This window comes from Girardinichthys multiradiatus, chromosome 12, assembly GCF_021462225.1.
Source record: "Girardinichthys multiradiatus isolate DD_20200921_A chromosome 12, DD_fGirMul_XY1, whole genome shotgun sequence".
Lineage (NCBI taxonomy): Eukaryota > Metazoa > Chordata > Actinopteri > Cyprinodontiformes > Goodeidae > Girardinichthys > Girardinichthys multiradiatus.
The window spans coordinates 46,563,078-46,586,681 of record NC_061805.1 but is presented as its reverse complement, the minus strand read 5'-3'; the positions used below and the strand labels follow the sequence as shown (position 1 = coordinate 46,586,681).

Sequence of the window (23,604 nt, the reverse complement as noted above, 5' to 3'; positions counted from 1 at the left end):
TGCTGCTAAAGGTGGATCAACAAGCTGTCGAATCATGGGGTATACTTATTTTCCTCCAGGATCTCATATGAGGGTATTATATATTTTATTGTGCAAACTTTAATAGTTATTTATAGAAATATACTAAGGTAGCTATGGGAACATCTAACTCTGGTGTTACTGTCTCTGTGCAGAGTCTTCAAATGCTTCCCATAGCAAAGTAAACCCATCAATAAATGATCCCACTAATGAGATGTCGCAGTAGCCACGGCTCTCCCACGTGAGGTGGCTGTTTTAGTTAGTGTTTTTACAATGCTGCTGGAAGAAATTAAACTAAAGTCAGGGATGGGCAATCATTTTTCCCAACAGCCCACATAAACAACTGTGACTGTTGTCTATGGCTGGACCACTGACGGAAAATAGGTTTTCCTGGAATACATTCGATACTACAGCAGAAATTCCAAATCAATAATAAAATGTGAGCTACAAAACTGACATGTGAATGTTGTTATAGTTGTTTATGCTGGGTTTTTTTTAGATAAAAAGAATAAAAAGCTGTTTTAATCAAATTAATTTCATCTTTTTTCTGTGCAATTAGCAGAACCTGGGAGTGTCATAAATTATCACCAACAATGATTCTGATCAATTTTAATTGTTGTTTAAAGTTGCTAAAAAGGCATCAAAAAAGGTGATTTTATTCCCATCCTATTTATGAATATATACAGGGGTTGGACAATGAAACTGAAACACCTGGTTTTAGACCACAATAATTTATTAGTATGGTGTAGGGCCTCCTTTTGCGGCCAATACAGCGTCAATTCGTCTTGGGAATGACATATATAAGTCCTGCACAGTGGTCAGAGGGATTTTAAGCTATTCTTCTTGCAGGATAGTGGCCAGGTCACTACGTGATACTGGTGGAGAAAAACGTTTCCTGACTCGCTCCTCCAAAACACCCCAAAGTGGCTCAATAATATTTAGATCTGGTGACTGTGCAGGCCATGGGAGATGTTCAACTTCACTTTCAAGTTCATCAAACCAATCTTTCAGCTGTCTTGCTGTGTGTATTAGTGCACCGCCTTCAGGATACAATGTTTGAGACATTGGATGCAAATGGTCCTCAAGAAAGGTTCGGTAGTCCTTGGCAGTGATGCGCCCATCTAGCACAAGTATTGGGCCAAGGAAATGCCATGATATGGCAGCCCAAACCATCACTGATCCACCCCCATGCTTCACTCTGGGCATGCAACAGTCTTGGTGGTACGCTTCTTTGGGGCTTCTCCACACCGTAACTCTCCCGGATGTTGGGAAAACAGTAAAGGTGGACTCAGAGAACAATACATGTTTCACATTGTCCACAGCCCAAGATTTGCACAGATGCACCAGCAAGACGTGCACCAACAATTTGTCCTCTTTTGAACTCTGGTATGTCACCCATAATGTTGTGTTCATTTCAATATTTTGAGCAAAACTGTGTTCTTACCCTGCTAATTGAACCTTCACACTCTGCTCTTACTGGTGCAATGTGCAATCAATGAAGACTGGCTACCAGGCTGGCCCAATTTAGCCATGCAACCTCCCACACTAAAATGACAGGTGTTTCAGTTTCATTGTCCAACCCCTGTATATGGAACTGGTGGATTTACAGAACATGACGGAACATTTACAGAACATTTTAACAGTGGAAAGATCTAAAACAAATTATTTCCTAAAACCAGAGAATGAAAAAACAATTGACTGCAATGGCAGTGTGTTTAAATATTAATTTCAAAGGGAGCAGCTCGTGGCGCAGCAGTAGGGTCCATGTACCAAGGCCTTAGTCCTCAACACGGCTTTCCCAGGTTCAAGTCCAGGTGACACTTGCCGCATGTATTCTCTCTCTTTCCACACCATTTCCTATCTGCCTACTTGCAGACAAAAACAAGAAATCAAGGCCTCTAGTGCTGCGAAGCAAACAAGAAACCACAAGGCCACAGATTGCTCCATTTGATTAAAAAAAAAAAGACTTGGGCACAACGCTGGTGGTGTAGGGGTGTTAAGCGTGCGACCCATATATGGAGGCCTTAGTCTTCAACACATCTGTCCCTGGTTCGAGTCCCATTCTCAGCAACATTTGACACATGTCTTCCCCTCTCTCTCCGCCCCCATTTCCTGTCTAAATACTGGAAAAATAAAGGCCACTATTGCCGCAAACAAAATTTCTAAAAAAATAAATAAATAAACTTTAGGGCTTACAGACAAAATATGAAAAGTCTAAATTCTCAACAAACTATCCATCCTGGCCAAATGTTATGCAACAAAAAAAAATAAAAATGTTTAAGGTTCCTAAATATCTTTTTACAAAACCAGGTGCCAAACATAAGCAAGTCCCATATTTTAATTCATGAGACAAAGTCAGACTCTGTTTTTTGAGCCTGCTTATAATGCCTCTGCTGGAGTACTGTACAGAGTGCTAACCTAGGACACAAAAGGCTTTGCCTTCAAAATAAAAGCAGGTTTTTCAAAATAAAAGCTGAATATTCTGATTCATACACAGACGTAGCACTACATATATGCATTTTTCCAGGTGTCATGTTGACTAGTTAAGAACATGTCAGGGGTGCAAACGTAAGAGATGTCTATGTGATGTAACACTTTGTTTGAAATACATATGTGGTTTCTTTGACATTAAATTCTCTACAAACCACTAAACCAATACAATATAGCCTTTGTGTGACTTTTCAAACTGGAGCTGGGAAATTAAGCCAATTCTTCTTTAAACGTGGAGATGTTTGAATGGTCTACTCCAAGAGGTTTTGGCCGAAGTTTTTCCCAGATTACCATTGAAATGTTTTACGAGGTTTGATAGGAAGGAGACTTTTGTCTGGCACAAGTGAAACTCATGTTTTATGCTGGGAAGCGGTTTGGAGGAAAGCCTGTGTTTGTGAGTGCAATTGATGAGCACTCACCCGTTAAAAACCTGCCCATCAGAGGGGTATTTCCAAAAACAATCTGCAATAAAAATGCCGACTGCTGGTAAGGAGAAAGGCTAAACTTAAGAGTTACAGACACCCAAAATCTCTAAAGGCACTTGATAAGGTCACGGTACTTTTGTAAGGCTTTCAGGGCTTTCAGGGAATGGGGGAGTGAAGAACTTTATAGCTGAGAAGGACTTACCAGTCCATCACAGTTGTTAATGGCAACAGTGGCTCCAGGGACGTCAGTGATGTCACCGATAAAGGTGCAGTCTGTCTTCAGTAGCTCCCGCTGGAGAATCCTCTCTGTCACGTCAGTCTGGTTGGCACCCACAGTGGAGTTTCTATCATCACTGTCGCTGAAGTTTCCAAATCCCTGAACCTCATCCTGCCACTCCACCATCGCTCCAGGCGCCACCAGCCTGTCGTTCGGCAGCAGCCGAAGGTGAAACTCCTTCCCGAAGGCTGTGATGTTGAAGAACAGTCTCTGCTCGGATTCAGAGGAAAAAGCCTCCCTCCTCACGCGCTGCTTGTGACTGGCCGAAAGCAGGTGGGACAGGTAGTGTCCGTGGGAGTCAGTGCTGAAGGGCGTGACTAGGCCGTACTCCTTCAGCCGGCTCCTCAGCTGGTCTGTCGGACAAAGCGAGGACAACAGTTTTATCAAAAAGGCGGCAGCAGACACAGCTACTTTCTATTTATTCAAAGCAGTCATCTCAAGTAGAAAGTATCTTCACATTTACCAGTGCATTAAAATAATAAAAACTAAAGATTTGATGATTTTTGTTTTTTTGTTTTTTTATGCGTCTATCCCATGGTGTCTTTTTTCCCCAAACACAGCTTACTTTTTCCCAGTGCTTCATTAAATGTGCCTTTTTGTCTTGCCACAGAATTTCAACATGATTTAGGTTTAGACTGGGTCATTCCAGCACATGAATAAGCTTCATCTAAACCATCCCACTGTAGCTCTGGATGTATGTTTAGGGTTGTTGTCCTGCTGGAAGGTGAACCTCCCCCCTCAGTCTCAAGTCTTTTGCAGCCTCTCACAGATTTTCTTCCAGGATTGGCCTGTTGATGGCTCCATTCATTTTTTAATCAACGATGACCTCATGGGATAGGGAAGCATTCCCCCAGCATGACGATGCCACAAACATGTTTCATGGTGGGGATGATGTGTTCAGAGCAATATGCAGTGTCAGTTTTCTAAACAGAAATTTGCAAGTGGGTGAAACAGCTCAGCTTAGTCTCATCTGACCAGAGCACCTTCTTCCATGTGGTTGCCGTGTCCTCTGCATGGCTTGTGGCAAACTGCAAACAAGGCTTCTGGTGGCTTTCTTTCAACAGCATCTTTCTGACTTGTTGATCTTCCATAAAGTCCAGATTTTTGTGGTGCAAAACAAACAGTGGTCCCGACAGAGCTGTCGATCTCTGCAGCCCCACCAGAGTTATCCTGGGCCTCTTGGCTTTCTCTGAATAATTCTAATCAACCTCTAAGGCCTTCACCTAACAGCTGCATTTATACTATTCCTTTGACTTCACAACTACGTGCTACTTTGTGTTGGTCTACCACAAGCATTTGAATAAAATATATTGAAGTTTGTTGTTGTGATGTAACAAAATATGGAAAAGTTCGATCTAATCCAAATTTTGAATATTGTATATTTATTTATAAAGCACTTAAAAGAGGCCAAAGTGCTGTACAGAAAAAAGCAAAATATAGATAGCACAAGTTAAACCAATAGAAAGTGAACATTAATAAAGTAGGAAAATACATGGGCATAAAAATAACGTATTTAGTATAAAGTATTACAAGAGAAAAGATGTGTTTTTAAAAGAGATTTAAAAATGGTCAGGGAGGATGCCTGTCTTATGTACAACAGCAGATCATTCCAGAGTTTAGGACCAGCTACAGAGAAGGCCCAATCCTGTCTGACCTTACGCTTGGTTCTTGGGACTGATAAGGTTCAAAAGGTCAGCTGACCTATGGGAACAAAGTGGCACATAGGGTTGTAAAAGCTCAGAGATGTAGAGCAGGGCGAGGCCATTTGAAGACTTAAAAACAAATAAAAGAATCTTAAAATGCATCCTAAGATGGGTGGACAGCCAGTGAAGTGAACTCAAAACTGCAAAATGTGCTCAAACTTGTGTGTGTTAAGGGTCCTGCATAAACGGACGTACTTTGACTCCACGGACGTCCACCAGATATGTCCGGGCAAAGCTCAATTTTTACGACCGAGTACACGGTGTCACACAATCTGCTCTGCGAGAAGAAGTTTCCACATCAAACTGCTTTATGTGACAAACTGCTCCAAGCAACCAGTCGCAAGGACACGCAATGTCACTGCCGCTCTGTGCACCGCACTGACAGGTGTATTCCCCTTCTTATTCCCCAGTCTGGTCTAATGGCCTTATATACCACCTTCTTTTCTTCGTTTTTCCAAAGCTACAAGGCAAATTAACTTTTCCTCCGTGTTTATTGACACCATGGCAAAAAGTGTGGGAAATCTAGGAATTTGATACCAAAAATGCCCTACTATGAAACCTCAAACGCCGCGCCAGTCACAATATACCCGACTCTGTGGTAGCCTTTAGTTAAAAGGGTATAAATGCTTACAACTGTTCCTGCACGGTGTCTGAAGCAGCAGGGAGAGCTGCAAATGTGTGCTTCTGGCAATGAGATAACCAGCTGCAGCATAAAGGTTTGTCAATAAGGACCTCTTTCAATACTTATGTGGTCAGAGTGTCTAGAAATGCAGGAGATATGTTTCAGTTTGGCTTTTTTACCAGACTGGCTTTACCAAATTGAAGAGATTCCTCACACTTGGAAATGTGTGCTCAAAGGTTTAAAAAAACACTTCTCTACAACCATTTGCGTTGGCAAACTATCTGGCCAAGTGTTAGCAAAAGGTGGCAAGCATACCAAGACACACACACAAAGAAGATAAAAAGCTTTGAAATTGGCAAAATGCACAGGCACAACACTGATGCTACACTACAGTAAAAAACAAGGCAGCATTTGCACTTTGGGTCTGAAATCTTTATTCATAATCTTTGCTTAATGTACAGTAAGGTTTTCTTCTTAAACACCAAAGCCAGGTTTAATATTTCTGATGATATTTTCGGATCATTTTCGAGGATGTTGTTAGACTATCTCAGTCACCGCTACAGTTGAACAAAAACTGATGTTTATCCATTTCAGAATTGGAGAAACATTTGCAATCACAGCATAAAATAGGGCTTTTTCCTTCTCGAATACTTGTGCTCTTCCTACCAACTACAAATAGTGCCTTGAAAAAGATTTTCTTCTTTTTAAATTTCTTGTTTTTGCTTTGTCACTTTTTAAATGTTTCATATCATCAATTTCTAATATCAAACAAAGATAACATGAGTAAATACAAAATGCTGTTTTTAAATTATTTCATTTACTCATGGGAAAATTCGGTCAAAACCAACCTGGTCCTCTTTGAACAAGTAATTGCTCTCACTGGGCTCTTCCAAATACAATATTTTGTTTTTCAACCCCTTTAGAGTCAAAAACTAATGGCCAGACATTTTTTTTTATGATTTTCTGCAAGACAGCAGAATTCATTATTTCATAAATTACCTCAAACCATCCAGGTCCTGCAGCAGCAAAGCAGCCCCAGATCATTACACTAAAACCCCAAGTTTGACTGATGGTCTGATGCACTTTACTTAAATCACGCTGGATGTGATAGGACGCACACCTTCCAAAGTGTTGCACTTTATTCTCATCAATCCACAAAATATTTTCCCAAAAATTCTGTCTATCACCCAGAGCCCCAGGATGTTTGACCAGTCTCTTCTTATTGTTGAATCATGAAACGTGAGCCTAAATGAGGCCAGTGAGATATGTAGGGCTTCAGATGTTGTCCTGGATTCATTTATGTCACGTCCTGGATGAGTCATCAACGCACTCTAGGAGTTATTTTAGTCGACTTACGACTCCTAGGAATGTTCACCACTGTTCCATGTTTCCTTAAAGTGTAGACAATGGTTCATTTGAGTCCCAAAGCCTTAGAAATTGCTTTGTAACCCATTACAGACTCAGATGTCTGTGATTTTGTTTTCTTTAGATCAAAGTCTGATGTGGTGCTTTTTGAGATCTTTTAGCCTACATATTTTTTAGCCAGGTTCTACTGAAGTGATGTTTTGGATTCCTCCGTTCTGGCAGTATTCGGGGCTAGGTGGCTTGTGAAATTAAACGAAAGATTTGAAACATTTAAGTGTGATAACACAAAGAAATACAAATATCTATTAGAAGGGACATACTTTTTCACAGCACTGTATAATCTAACCTCAGCTAAAAAGCTCTGAGCATGCTGGTTATCAGTATGGTGTCGTCATGCTGTTTCCTTTGCCCTCAGCCTCTTGTTCACTTGCTGATTTGTGGTCCACTGAATTGTACAAGGAAATCTCTAGGCTTTTCAAAACACCTTTGCAGAATAATCATTCCTTTCAGAGTGAGTTTGGCTTTTCAACTAACTGCAATGACAAAGACTTCAGTTTGGAAAAAAAGAAGAAAACTCATGACTATTGAAACCTAATAATTACCTTGACAAGAAGACATTCAGACAGGTGTCACAAATGCTAAAAAAAACAATGATACATCTGAGGTGAAGGATGTGGCTTGCAAATAACAGTGTGCACAGGAGCAGAAAAAAAAACATCCAATTGACACATTTATAATGAAATACCTGCAGCTTTTATACAGCTTTGACACCAGGACTATACATGTGAAAAGAAACCTTGAGTTGAGTTATCTTCCTTCATAAAAAACACATCTTACATGCAGTAGAAGAAACCAAGGATATGTCTGTGGTTTTCAATATGCAAGAACATTCAGTACAAAAAGTCCTTCTAATGGAGCATTTACAAACACCGCCATTAGATCATGACAGAATTACTCGTTCTGGTAACATCAGCGAAAGGGTTGCTTGAGATTTCCACTTGATATCTTGAGCAACATGTGCACGACTGATGTAATTCTCAGCATTATGAGACATGTTTCCCAACATGCTTCAGTGCTAAAGCTGCTGTGACAAATCTTTGAAAGATAAAATATTGTTAGTGCCAGAGGTCCCTATATGCAGTCAAGAACTAAATTTACTTCTGTGTTTTGAAATGTTATGCTTGTGTAAACCTCAGGAGACCCAAGTCAAATTTAAGCAATCATTTGTCCCACTTAAAAGATGACAAGGAACAATTTGTGTGCATTTGTGTATTTTACGTAGTGAATCAAAGTGAATGCATTATGATTCTGGGTACATCCTTATTTACATTTAAAAATAGTCACTAAACAGACCTACAGTGAACAGAAAAAAATATTTTAATAATGTTCAATGCGTTCAGGAAAATAGCAGCCAGGTACTGCAAATCAAATGCATTTGCTTAACTGATCATCATCAGTGTGAGCATCTCTATAACTGCAGAAAATTGATTAACGCTTGGGCTTGTTTGCTACGGTCGACAGGTTAACAAACCCTCCTGTGTCTGTAGCATCTGAACTCCACTCTAACAAGGGCTGGAATGAATTTACTAACTTCTCTACTGAGAAAATTCAGAAGATTAGAAGAGTAGGCTGTTCATTAATATCGAGTCCAGCACCAATGTCCAACCAAAACACATTTTGACAAAATTACACAGTTCTACCCAATCAGCTGCAAAAACTTAGAGAAAAGTATACATGAACTTAGCTCCTCCTTCTGCTGTCTCTGATTATATTTATATTTATTATACATTATATTTTACCCACAGCCTTTTTTGAGAAAGTTTTGTCTGTCATTGCATCTAATTCGAGTCAAATAATAAACATACCCAATTTGTCAGGTGTTTTCCCCCAAGGCCTGAAAACAGCAATTACCAAACCACTGTTAAAAAGGTTGCAGTGCAACTTACAGGCACATCTTAAATTTCCCATTTATCACTAAGGTTATTGAAAAGGCAGTGTTTTAACAGTTAAATACCTTCCTAAAAATGACCGGCTGCTTTGACGTCTTCCGGTCAGGTTTCTGTGCTCACCAACGTACTGAGACTGCTTGATTCAGTCCAATCGCATCCGCATAAATGCAGACTGTGGAAGAACCACAGTGCTGGTATTATTGGACCTCAGTATTCAACAACGTTGATCACGGTACATTACTAGATCGAGTGGAGAACTGGGTCGGTCTTTCTGTTACAGATGACTGGTTTGAGTCTTACTTGAAAGACATTTGTGCCAATAGTTAACTTTGCATCAACGTTGACAAAAATCGCTTGCGGGGTTCCCCAAGGTTCCATCTTGGGGCCCCTCCAATTTAATATCTACAAGCACCCCCTGGCTCAGATCATAAACAACAAGTTACCATAACAACACAGATGACGCATAGCTCTACCTTACAATGTCACCAGGTGACTATGAACCTATTCAAGCACTAGGTAGATGCATAGAACAAATCAATGCGTGAATGTGTCATAATGTTCTTCCGTTGAATAAAAACAAAACTGAAGTAATTATTTTTGGACCATAGCAGGAATGATCAAGAGTCAGCACACAGCTTCAGTATTTAAAGCTAGAAACCACAGATCAGGCCCGAAACCTGGGTGTAGTGATGGGCTCAGACCTGAACCTTCAGAAGCACATAAAGACAGTCACCAAGTCATCCTTCTATCACCTGAAGAACAGGATTAAAGAACTAATGTCCCAACAGGATTTTAAAAAAAAGTCATCTTTAGTCAAACTGATTAAACAGTAATCAGTTACTGCAAAATTGTCTCCACAGGTCTGTCTAAAAAGTGAATCAGACAGGTGCAGCTGACCCAGAACGGTGCTGCCCGCATCCTCACTAAAACTAAGAAAGTAGAAAACATCACCCCAGTTCTAAAGTCCTTTCACTGGCTTCCTGTAACTCATAGAATAGACTTTAAAATACGTATGTTTATAAGTCACTGAATGGCTTAGCACCAAAATATATTAAAGATTTATTGTTGTTTAATCAGCCTTCCAGACCACTTAGGTCCTCTGTTTCAAGTCTACTCAGAATCCCCAGAATCAGAACCAAACACTCAATTTTTATTCTCTACTAATCTGGAACAAACTTCAATAAAACTGCAGAAATGCTGAATCCCCAAGGTATTTGAAATCAAGGTTAACAACCTATTTGTTTAGAGTTGCCTCTATTTCAACTATTAACTAAAACATCATTAATTTTAGCCTGTAGTACAACTTTTCTTTACTTTCCTTTTTAATGCCACTGTAGTGTACTTTTTTCAACAAGTAAAGCAGTTGTGCTGCTGGTCAATCTGGACAGGGTTATATGGCTGTTTCTATGCAATGTGTAGTCCATCATTCTACAGAGAGAAATGTTTTTCACTAGGGAATGAAAGCAGCCAATCTTTCCAGAAGAGGACGTCCCACCAAATTCATCCAAAAAAAATCAGACCGTACCGTACAACCCTCTGGGAAATTGCAGAAACAAACAAAAAAAAAAGCTCCATCTTTGACCTTAAAGGTTTATTTAGTATGTTAAATGTTTAAGTCCATGACAATATAAGTTAAAATAAACTTAAGTTCTGCTCAATATATTAGAATATTACAGAGAAGTGAATTTATTGCAGCGATATAATTCAAAAGTGAAACTCAAATATTTTCTAGATTCATTAAAACACAAGGTAATATATGTAAGGATTTTATTTCTGGCGTTTTGCATAATTACGATTTAAAGCTACTAAAACCAGCCAACATAAGGCCAGGAACCATGTATTACCATCAATGGAGAAAGACTTGATATGGTGGAAAAATGTAAATTCCTTGGAGTTATTTTTGACTCAAATCTGACTTTTGAAGACCATGTTAAGAACATTACATATGTCATAAAATTCAAATCTAACAAACTTCCATCATATAAGACCTTTTCTCACCACACAGTCAGCTAAAGCCTATAAGTACAAAATGATTTTCTCTCATATAACATGCTTTTGTACAACCTGGTCACATACAAAAAGTACAGTAAAAACCCATAATGTCTCTCTTCAAGTAGACCATCAAAATATTTGATGGAAAACCCTCACATTTTTATTATTGTAAAATCACTAGTTTTATAATATTTTAAACCTTGATTTTTACCACATATCCAAGGATGTTTGTTTTGTTTTTATTTAAAGTTTTAAAGAGGCTTGCTCCATCACCATAAAATTATTTTATTCAGAAAAGGGATACTAGAATATATACCAGAGCACAAACTAGAGGAGAAAACAGTTTGCCAGAAGGTGGCATCTATTAGAGGCGCACATTCATGAAATGTACTACCAGCACCTATCCGGGACAGTGATAACGATGTAATTTTTCAAAAAGAAACTTAAGCATTGGTTGAAAACAAACCAGATTCCTAATGTCTTCCATTGCTTCCTGCTGAGGGCCTTGTATCCTGCTTATAGATAGCTTTCTGTTTGTTAGTAATTTGTTGTGTAAATGTTGTGTCTATCTTGTTCAATAGAACTATGTGTTCTCTGTGTCCTGTCTTGTGAATTGTGCAGCAAGGTGTTTTATTATTTTAAATCTGTTTTTTCTCTCTTTTTATAATAACTTACTTTAGGGCAAAAGATGAAATTTAGTTAATGTGCTAATTCCGATATAAGGTTGATTAATGTGCACTGTGCTGTCTGAATATTGATTTAACTTTCGATTTTATTTCTTGAGATGTACTTGTAAATTTATCAGGTAATATGTGTATTTCCTTAATAGCACTTGCAAAGGAATACACCTGCCAAACTGTAGTAGATCAATAAATGTATTCCACAAAACCCAAATAGTTATTTACAAAAGATCGTCCGCATTTTTTTGTTATTTGCATTTTGATGCCTTCCGCCCTTATTTGTAAATCGAAGATTCCTCTGACTGCAGTCTACTGCAATAAGATGCTGACAGCTCAGAAGTACTCCATACAACCTTGTTTCAAAAACATATTCCAAAGCATTTTTATTTTAATGCACTGAACAGAATACGTTATAAAACTTGCAGCTTCTTTAGCTGGCTAAAGAAAAACATTTTCAATGTCTTTAAATTTCATTATCACCTTCTAATCCATAATGACCAAATGAAAAAAACATATGAATGTAGATAAAATGTGAGCTATGCGTTCAGATAGTCTTTCTATGGATGCGGCTACATCACTGAGGAAATGTTTAAACACATTCAGTGAGCATATCGATAAGTCTTCAGAGTAAAACCATTTACATAATTCTGAAAGGTCACCCACTTCAAAAGCTGTCAGCACGTTACCTTCATGTTCATAAAACTGTATATTTAAATGCATTTTCAGTGTCTTTTATCATCAAAACAGCTGAATTTTTACAAAAAGAAAATGCCTGAATAAAACGCTATGTTTCAAATAGCTAAAATTGATGCCAGAAATCCTGAAAGTCAGATTGAATTCTGAGCCATTTGAAATTTTAATACTTATATGGAGTAAATATTAATACAACAAATGATCAGTTGGGTTCAAAAATAATAGTAGTCCAACATCAGTGGTTGTTATAATGAAATGGTATTTCTACAAATAATCCACCAGTAGCTGTAATAGAGTAATAGAAAACCAACAGAACCAACAGTCACAGTATGCATCCAGCAAATTCTGCTTAATCGCGTCATTAATTCAAAGGTCTGTTCATCTTTGGAAATCTAAGTAAAATAGGTCATTCCAGACATTGCTCAGAAGAACAGCATACATTGGTTAAAAATCTGATTGGAGATGGGAAAACATTTAAAGAATACGGATTTCAATCCTTTAAAGTGAAAAAAATTGTGGACAGTTGTGGAAAAAAATGGAAAACTACCATTCCAATAAATCAGAATATAGCCTAGATGATGGACTGGGACAAAATGACAGTGATATCCAGTGTCTACACTTAAGCACTCAAGCCTAAGGTTGATATAGTGTAATCAGGTAAACGAATATGCATATATTTGGACTGTGGGGGTCACAGTCACATGCAGGGGGAAAACATGCAAACTCCATGCATAACTTCTTGCTGCAACTGTACCTAATTATTTAAAAAACTACATTTCACATACTGGTCTTGTCTAACTAGTGTACTTTTATAAAACCTGACTGACATAAAGAGTTTGACTCAGTGCAACATTACAAAACCTGCCAGGCTGCAGATGTGCTGAAGTCATTTGGTAACTCAAGCAGTGAGGAGCAAAACACATTTTCAATATTATTAATAACAGAAGATGAAATTAGTTTTCTTTCATAACTTCCTAAATATTGATTTTTTACACTTGCTCCGCGGTGGCAGGGCTTCGGGGGTTGATGAGATCCGCCCTGAGTACCTCAAGTCTCTAGATGTTGTGGGGCCGTCATGGTTGACACGCCTCTTCAACATTGAGTGGCGCTCGGGGACAGTACCTCTGGACTGGCAGACTGGGGTGGTGGTCCCCCTTCATAAGAAGGGTGACTGGAGGGTGTGTTCCAACTACAAGGGGATCACACTCCTCAGCCTCCCTGGTAAGGCCTACGCCAGGGTATTGGAGAGGAGAGTCCGGCCGATAGTCGAACCTCGGCTGCAGGAGTTTTGTCCCGGCCGTGGAACACAGGACCAGCTCTATACGCTCTACAGGGAACTCGAGGGTTCATGGGAGTTTGCCCAACCGGTTCACATGTGTTTTATGGACCTGGAGAAGGCATTCGACTGTGTCCCTCGTGATGCCCTGTGGGGGGTGCTCCAGGAGTATGGAATCGGGGGCCCTTTATTAGGGGCCATCTGGTCTCTGTACAAGCGTAGCAGGAGTTTGGTTCGTATTGCTGGCACTAAGTCGGACCTGTTCCCAGTGCATGTTGGACTCCGGCAGGGCTGCCCTTTGTCACCGGTCCTGTTCATCACTTTTATGGACAGGATTTCTAGACGCAGCCAAGGGCCGGAGGGGGTCTGGTTTGGGGACCAGTGGATTTCGTCTCTTCTTTTTGCAGATGATGTGGTCCTGCTGGCCCCCTCTAGCCAAGACCTACAGCATGCGCTGTGGCGGTTCGCAGTCGAGTGTGAAGCGGCTGGGATGAAGATCAGCTCCTCCAAGTCCGAGGCCATGGTTCTCGACTGGAAAAGGGTGGCTTGTCCTCTTCAGGTTGGAGGGGAGTTCCTGCCTCAAGTGGAGGAGTTTAAGTATCTTGGGGTCTTGTTCACGAGTGAGGGAAGAATGGAGCGGGAGATCAACAGACGGATCGGTGCAGCTGCCACAGTAATGGGGGCGCTGTGCCGGTCCATTGTGGTGAAGAGAGAGTTGAGCCGAAAAGCGAAGCTCTCAATTTACCGGTCGGTCTACGTTCCTACCCTCACCTATGGCCATGAACTTTGGGTCATGACCGAAAGAACGAGATCCCAGATACAAGCGGCTGAAATGAGCTTCCTCCGTAGGGTGGCCGGGCACTCCCTTAGAGATAGGGTGAGGAGCTCGGCCATCCGGGAGGGGCTCGGAGTAGAGCCTCTGCTCCTCCACATTGAGAGGAGCCAGTTGTGGCTCGGGCATCTATACCGGATGCCTCCTGGACGCCTTCCTCGGGAGGTGTTCCAGGCACGTCCCACCGGGAGGAGGCCCAGGGGACGGCCCAGGACACGCTGGAGGGACTATGTCTCTCGGCTGGCCTGGGAACGTCTTGGGCTCCACCCAGAGGAGCTGGAGGAGGTGTCTGGGGAGAGGGACGTCTGGGCGTCTCTGCTGAGTCTGCTGCCCCCGCGACCCGGTCCCGGATAAGCGGAAGACGACGAGTACGAGTACATCTTGGGGCATGAGCGGCACTTATGGACAAAAAATGGACAAAGAGAGAGATGGACATGTGAACACCTGAGATCAGGAACCAAACCCCAGATGGCTGAGTCAAGGACAAACAGCTTCTGTATATGGAGCGCACACTCTACCATTTCACCACACGATACCCCATAAATATCCAATAATGCCATTATTACCTGGCTAATAACAAAGACTAGCGTCACTTATAAACGTTACCTGTAATGCCAGATAGCTTGTGTGCTTATTTCTCCCACCTCTGGCATCTTTACGCCGTTGCCCCGGTTTGTGACTTCAGGCCTTACCCACACGCCACCTCCCTAAGGGCAGCTGCATTCTGCTTTCTAATAAACAGCATGTCAACCAGAGGTACATGCACATTAAATGTGTTTATTGCTTAATTTATGTACACTCCCTTTGTTAAAAATAAACTGATAAATAAACTGATTGCAAAGATAATGTTCCTAAATGAAAAGCACAGTCTCTCATTATTAAATCGCTTACATTTAATGTGAAGGATGTGAAAAATGACGGTCTAGATCTTAATCTCCATAGCCTCTCTACTAATGTACATGCATCTTGTACGTAGGCATCTGCATATTAATGCCAATCTGTAGCTCCTAAAATCTCTTGTTTGAATCCATCAAAATTTAAAGAGGTCATGCTGCAATATGCTGAAGAGGAAATTAACTTTTCAACAAGAAAACAGCCCTAAACACATCAGTAAAAGCCAGCGGCACCTTGGTTCCAGACCTACAGGATTAATGGGATGGAGCAGCCAGTCCAGTCACTCGACTTTAATCCAACAGAGTCACATCAAACATGCCGTTTCTGAGGCAAGAGATGCAGGAACTAATCATCCTGGGCTGCACCTGTTCACAGGTGCTAGAAGTGGGTCAAATCCATGCAGCCTAGAAATAAAAATATTTATATCTTTCCTGTGTATCAGAAAATACAACTAAATATTAAGATTCACAGGACAACTATATCTTCAAGCATTTTTCAGTAAATTTGAGTCTAAACGAAAATGCGGGCTTTAAATATATATATTTTTTTAACATTCGTTTGTTTCTATTTTTGCACTTTAAAGAGAACAAATTTAATAATTACTCAATGTTTTACAAACAACACAACTGTGTTTTAAGCACATTTAGACTTCAGTTCTATAGGTCTTATTGCCATCAGAAATTACCCATCAAGCTTTGTCATTTTACTCTTTTTTTACTCCCAGTCTAAAGCAACAGTAAGTGGCATAACTGAAGGGTAATGTTCACTACAACAGCCGGACTATCCATTATCCTGCAACCGAGGGGGGTAAGCAGAGAAATATACAGCCCTTCTTGCATCTGCTGTGATGGATTGTTTTGTCTTCCTACTCGACGGTTTTTCAAAAACTCTCCAACAAAATGCAGACTTTCAGACTGAGGATATAAAATCAAATCCTAAAATGTCTTCTAAAGGCTTTGAGGCTTTGTGGTATCAAAGCAGCATCTGTTGCAAGTATCCACACATGCACTCAGTTTAAATAAACCTAATAAACAGTTGGATAGAACAACTATTTATTGGGATCAGAACAGGGGATTTATTTTTGTTAAAACAGCATTTATTCTATGAAAAAAATAAAAAAAGACTTTCCTTGAATTGTCACCAACATAAAGACAGGGACAAATGTACCTAGCACCAATGGTAAAGATGAGTGTTAAAATAAATTTCAACAATGATTTTGCAGCTGCAATAAATGCACAAATATGCAAAACAGAAATACTGCAAGAATCACTTCCATGATAGTTTTCCTCCATTTCCAGGTCTGTGCTTTCTGTCCCGCCCCAGTCATTTCTGTCCGATGGGAGCAACGATCGTCACACGTGTGGATTTGTTTACAAGTTACAGTTCACCAGCAACAATTTAAAAGTGAACCACACCAAACGAACAAAACGAAGTCCACTTTTGGTCCATACCAAACATGTGGACCTGATAGCAGGAGTACCACTAATTGTACTTTTGCCAGTTTGTTAAAAATAATCATTTCCACTGATACTCCTTGAATAAATGTGCTCAGATTAGAGGTTGGATATTTCAGATTTTTTCAATGTGAGATTAGTAATTCAAAAAAATTTCAGGCCTTTAAATAATTGTTGTTTGTTGGCAACCCTGGGAGAACATGCAATTTAAGTAAAGCAAATGTGACCTGATCTTTATAGACAGGAAACGGCTAAATGAAAAAAGCCACTCAGTCAGAACCATAATTAAAGAGTTTAAAACAACTGGAAATGTGAAAAACAAGGTTAGACAAGGACCCAGGTTTATTTTTCTTACCATGCACAGAGAAGAGGACAGTAAGTGAGGTCAAAAACAAATTCTTCACGCTCACTTTTGGAGAACAGCAAAAAAGACGGCCATATTAGGCTCATCAACTCTCCAAACCAACTGTTGGATACTGTCTAAATGCCGACTGCTTCTGTGGCAGTCCTGGGAGACTGAGATTGAGCTTTGAACCCGGGGATCTTTGAGCTTTTCAACATACAGGATACATATGTTGAAAATCACACCATGTCCAATGCTGAGTATGGTGAAGGACCAGTGATGATGTGAACCTGTCGGAGTACATGGCATCATACACTCTTTAAAGTACCAGGGGATTTTACAATTTCGTGGCCTCTGCCAGAAAACTGAACAATTGATTGTCACTGGGTCTTTCAGCAAGATAATGATCTACAGATGGTCAAATCAACACAGAAATGAGTCACCAGAACCAAAACCAACCTTCTTTCACTGCCATGTCAGTCATCAAACATAAATCTTCTCAAATCTGTGGGAAGAGCTGAAAAGTGTAGGATAGAACCCAGGACTCTGGACATTCCTGTGTGTACAATATCTGTATATCATCCAAAGATCCTTCACTTTGCTCCAATCTTGTGAAATGTCTCAGGAGAAGGCTAAATGCAGTCCTATTGGCAAAGGTAGGCATCATCAACAGGGGTGGCAATAAATCTGTCGCTTTTGATTTTGTTAAACAGAATTATTCCTGCAAATGTTGCCCCACTGAATAAATGTGCTCAAATTAAACTCTCTTGCAGATTCCGGTACTGAAATAAAAAGGAGATTTGTTTACACATCCTTATCAAGACAACCAGTAAATCTGGAGGGTGTTATATTCAAAATGATAAAACAGAAAAGTAAAATAACATTTAGAGTTGTTTTAAGATTTTTATTGCTCTCTTTGTTGTGCATGCCATTACAATGCTAATAAAAAAAAAACCAGGAACACAGACGGCACTAAGGTTTCAGGCCTGTTTTTCGGGCAGATAAGTCCTTTACCTGTTAGTTTAGTTTAACTTTATGTGTTCTGCTTGTTTTTCCAGCACAACAGTCAAGAGTTTACAACCCTTTCACGTGATTTAAGAAACAAGTGGTAAACATTTATGTTCTTATGAGGGATTGGTATGGATTACAGTTGTTTTAAACATTATGGGGAAAAAAGGTAAAAAGTTAAGCAGAAACCACATAAAATGAGTGCAGTGGCTGCTTTACAAGGCTGATAATGGCCAAGTAGAGCCAACAGTGGCAGACTAAAAGCAACAGGCAGCCACAAACGCTCGACCACAGCCAAATGTTGTCCTGCTGTGCGAGGGCCCTGGAGGTGTTCAGGAGATAGCTGCGAGCTTAAAAGGATCCTACGTGGACTCGGCTGCAGCTCACTTGTTCCTTAACCTCAGAATGCATAACAGATGTGCGGGATTTATAGGTGGAATTCTCTTTCCTGTATAACAAAGCCCTTTAAGCAGTTGTAATATAAGTGTGTGTGTGTTAGAGGAGTCAGAGTGTGATTGTGTGTGTGGAAGGGGAGGGGAGTGTTTAACAGAACTGCTCAACACACAAACTCTCCTCCCACTTTGATCTCTTTGCACAGAGTTTTCCTCCTAAATTTGTCAGCAGTTTGGAGGAGAACCCCTTGCACTCTAGCTTGGATCTAATTAATAAAAACATGCATGTGAAAAAAGCAGGTCTTACCTTCTCTATCTAATTCACCAGCCTGTAGAAGACAGAAGAAAGAACTTGTTAAATGTGTAAACACGTGAAGGAAATAATCATCAGCAGGGCCAGACCATAGAGTGCTCATTTTAAATATGTTCATTCATTCAAAATTTAATATCCTTGGTGATTCTATAAAGCTTTCTGAGACTCAGAATATAATTTAGTTCTGTATGTAAACAGCGAATTTACCTTAGGGTTATTAAAAAACTGGAGTCTTGGATTTAAAAAAGCAATAACCCAACGATGAGGACACAATAGGGTTCTTGTTACGATTTCAACCATTAGCTCAAGCAGGCAGTCAACAGCCAGACCGATTGCTGTTTATAAGCACTAAGTTTATCAGGTAAGAAAAGGTTTTCTTTTACAGTAGTTTTTACTTCAAAGCATCTCCTCTGTCTTATTATCTTCAGCTGTGACTCGTTGCATGACTCTCTAGTATAAAGTAATGCAGAGACATTTAGCAAAAATGAGAGCACTGATGCATATCTGTGTGCAACAGAGTATCAATGCTGGTCAGAAATGGAGCAGAAATTACAACTATCAGAATACGGCCAGAATTTTAGTGTTTCATATTAAAGTTTTTTGTCACAACTGGTTTCTCCCCACATACTCGCCCTTTCTGTCCTCGTGCCACTAGCGCATGGCTGGATGCTGCAGCCGGTCACACAATTCACACCCATTTCCGTTTGGGCATGGCATGAGCGGCACTTGCCAGACACAAAGAGCAGCAAGGTAGAATCTGAAAGGACGTCCATTTTCACAGGTATATACACGGTTCAATATAAACGGATGAAATAATTAAGGCTAATTGTTTGGTAGACTTGTAAAAACTCCTAAAAGATTACACTTAGGAGACCAAGCTCTGGAGCTGTATTAGAAATGCACTTTGTCTTTAGACTCTTCTCCTGTTAATAGTTGTCAAATACATAGCAGATTTTATCTGCACTGTTGTGTAGTTTAAGTAAAAACTACAAAGCTTCAACCGCACCTTAAATGGGGTATAAATGCCAAGAAGACATTAGGAATGGACAAATTCAAACACCTAAATTGCTAAGTAAAGAAATAAGGCTTGAGCTTTCCACAGAGTGCTTTTAAAGCCCTCCATAGGGTGCTGGTTTGTTAGGTCTCCAAGCTACTTTCAGATAACAGTTCTCTTGATTTCCTCTGTCTCTCTAAAGAAATCTGAATATGATTTTACTTGCTAAAACTACTTTTTTGTCTTGGGTAGCCATTGTGTTATCCAATGATGCAAAAGGTTGGTGTTCGAAAGGGAACATCATCTCTCTTCTGCAACTTTCAGCTGCGTTCTTATCTGCCTTCATGCCTGTGCTCACTTTTTTATATGATTCTTGACTTGACTAATTACTGAGTTATTTATAAGAGGTTATGTCGTGCAACAGGTTTTCTAAGTTCAGACACAAGCAGAAATGATTAAATTAGCTTTAAATTCTGACTCTGCCAACAATACCTTGTGTACAACCTGCACATTTTTCAGTATGTCAAATGAGGATTCAGTTTCTCTCAGGGGGAGCTTCCAGGTTTGCAAGCAGTGGCAAAGTTCGCTCTACCTCGGGCAGGCCTTGATCACCAACCTCTTAGAAGCCCAGCGGTTTACTGGAGCTTTCAGCTGCTTGTAAAGGCTCAAACAGAAACATGTTTGTACGTTACAGCTCGTTTAGGTGACAGGCTGAACCCATGCGTGGTGCAGTGTCAACACGTAGTGTACAGAGAAAGCAGTGTGCGTGTTTACAGAGGCGATGGGAAACGTTTAAAAGCTGCTGCTGCTCCACTTTTTTTTTTTTTTTTTTTTTTTCTGCTTTCCAGCTCCATTCATCTTATAATGAACGGCTAAAAAGGCCAACAAACGAAATAAAAATCAACCTCGCACAGTCTGTCAGTGAGCGGAGAGCATGTGCAGACACTTACCTTTTTAGCTGAAGTCAAAACAAATCCTGCAAGCAGAAAAGCAAGTGATAAAACAGCCATCACGGGTCTCAGATGACAGATTAGAGCTTTATCTCAACCTTGAGTTCAATTAAAAAATAAAAAGCGGAAAAGAGTCAACGCAAACGAGAGCAGGCTCATTCAAAACTTTCAAAGTAGCTGTGCAGGCTCAGATTATTAAAACAAAAACACTTCAAGTAGTTGAAGTGTAATTCTTTCAAGAGTGAAGCGAGTTGCGACACTTTGTCAATGCGTTTCTGTTCTCTTCACTAAGTTTCCAGAAAGTTTTGGCGAAGTTAGACGGACTGCCCTCCACCGCTGACCGCGCTTAGAACAGCAGTGTGGAGCAGCCTGGAGCTTGGATCCCCGGGCTAATAAACGCTAAGACCAGCCCTGTGTGACGTGACTTTGCCCTTTCACCAAAGCCCCAACACACGGGGGGGACAGAGGAGGAGGAGGAAAAACTCTCCGCCGCCTACAAACGCATCACAGGACATCAGGATCATCTCTGACCGCTCTTCAGGACATCGGTGTGTCTCTAACTGAGCAAACGGACAAGTCTGAGTGTTGATTTTCTAAAGAAAAGTTAAAGTCTGCATCTTATTTAACTTTCCACAACTTTTCTGAGTGGGGACTGTGTAGGGTAGTTCTTAGTAGTCTGTATCTTACTTGATAGCAATAGACCTGATTGTTTAGACAAGAGCCAGTGTAAAGTAAGTCTGTTTATAAAGTGAAACTCATACATTACATGGATTCATTACACGCAGTGATATATTTCAAGTGTTTATTTCTGTGGATTTTGATAATTGGCTCTTACAGCTAAATAAATCCAAAATTATGTCTCTGCAAATATCAAAATATCATGTACAATCAAAAAAAGGGGGTTTTAAATACAGAGATGTTATTTTGTGGCCACTTTATGGCCTACAAAGTCATAGGAAGACTGCTGAATAAGCAGTTGTCGCTGGCATCCTTCTCAAAGGGGGTAAGTTGCAAAAGGTAATTGCTAAGAAAGCTGACTGTTTACAGAGTCCTGTATCCAAACATATTAAGGGAAAGTTGAGTGGAAAGAAAAAGTGTAGAAGTAACGCATGCACGAGCAACCGAAATAAAGTCTTGACAGTCCCCCAGGATATGGAGTCTGGAGGAAGGGTGGAGAGGCAAAGAATGCATCTTGCTTGAGGTCCAGGGTGGAGATTTAAGGAGCTATGTCTTCTGTTGATTTCGATCCACTGTGAGTCATTGCAACCATCCAGCATGACATTTTAGAGCACTTTATTACAGTAACATTGTCTAATACTCATCCAGGAGGAGTGAATGCTGCAAGTCACTGACTCGATGCAATCTGATGGGTTTCCTCAGAAAAAAGTTTAACCAATTTGAATAATAAACTGAATCCGACTGCACTGTTTGATAGTTAGGATTACTTGGAATATATGTAGCCGATTTAAAATCTGTATGATTCAACTGAACTTACTTTGTAAAGTGCCTTGAGACAACATTTGTTGTGAATTGGCGCTATATAAATAAAACTGAATTGAACTGAATAAATACTGGAAATGTTTTGTTTCACACCCAACTTGTAATTTGACTGGGGTGAGGGGCATTTTAGGAAATAATTGTTTTTATTAAAATCACCAGTGTCACAATTATCCTATAAAATAAATGTGAAGTATTTTTGTACTAATTATTCCATGCATTTCTGTTTCTATTAAATATGATGTGACACCGATAACAAATTCTCTTTGCAAGTTTAAAAAATGGGAAAGACCAGAGAGCCTGCCTTTCATGCTAGCTGGCAAGGCAGATGTGTACTGATGTTCATAAGCCAGTATATAACAACGACAAAATACATACTTGCCCAAAATGAAACATATCTACAGTCAGAGCAATAAGAACAGTTTTAGCAACTGAAAAGGTGAAAAACAAAGTTGGATGATGCCTGAGTTTATCTTAGCAACTCGCAGAGTGAGTAGGATGGTAAAGGAAACTTAAAAAAAGCTCTAAAGTGCGCTGAGAGCTTGTGAAAAGAGTGACATCTTAAGATCACCAAGTCTTTTCAACAGCAGTTTATTTTAAGGCTTTTCCACACATCTTTATAGCACTGTATGAGAGGTGGAGATAGTTGTGTGTTAACAGGGGGCTTTTTAATACTGGAGTGCTAGGATATTTTAACAGCCACAATCATCAGTCAACCTCAAGGTACCTGCACAAAAGCACAAGAATAATCTTGAAGAAGCGTTTATTTAAAACCCCTCATGAAGGGGGAGAAAAAACAAATGTAATCAATCCAGTTTCTCATGAAATGTTTTCCATCCATCCATCCATCTTCTTCCTATCTGAGATCAGGTTGCAGAGGTAAAACATCTGTGAAGGAAACCCATACCTTCTGCAGACCAACACGTTCCAGGGCATGTATTGGCATAAACTGTGTTGCAAGGATCCAAATGAGATGAGGAGACAGGCAGACTGGAGTGGACTGGTTTAACAAAACCAAAAGTGTACACATACAAACAAAAAAAAAAACAATGTGGCCAAGCGCAGAAAAATAAAGTCATATAGTCCATAAAGCCAAACAAGGATGCCAGGCAACAGTGTAAGCAAGTAGGAAACACAGAAAATAATCCAGAGAGAATGGCTGAGAGGAACAACTCACAACAAAGAAAGCAATAGGAATAAACTAAATACCTAAACAGAACAGAAACCTACCCAATGATGTTAACTACAAAACAAAACCTAACAATACAAACATAATACAAAAGTATACACAAAAATCAGCAAACATTCTCATCATCATGATATACATTTACTCCCACCTACCACTTTATTGGGAACACCTTAGTGTGCTTAAATGCCTTTGCAAACAGTACTGCCTTGATCCTCACAGATTGTGGTCCAGGTTGAACATGTTGAACT

General features: G+C 40.0%; 1 protein-coding gene across 5 annotated transcripts in view; it reads right to left on the bottom strand.

Moving 5' to 3' along the window:
- adamts3 (ADAM metallopeptidase with thrombospondin type 1 motif, 3) overlaps positions 1-21,144 on the bottom strand; it is a 230,382-nt gene extending 209,238 nt beyond the window's left edge. For 3 of the 5 annotated variants that reach the window (XR_007040605.1, XM_047381318.1, XM_047381320.1), the window contains exons 1-3: positions 20,671-21,143; positions 18,721-18,742; positions 3,136-3,563 (exon numbers count right to left, since the gene is read on the bottom strand). Coding sequence is in view for 3 of the 5 variants with exons in the window: in XM_047381318.1 (XP_047237274.1) it covers positions 3,136-3,563; positions 18,721-18,742; positions 20,671-20,730 (510 nt within the window). In the remaining 2 variants the exon portion in view is untranslated. Of the gene's footprint in view, positions 1-3,135; positions 3,564-18,720; positions 18,743-20,670 lie in introns of all 5 variants that reach the window. The other 2 variants (XM_047381319.1, XM_047381322.1) reach the window with 2 other exon arrangements.
- Positions 21,145-23,604: the final 2,460 nt, after the last annotated feature.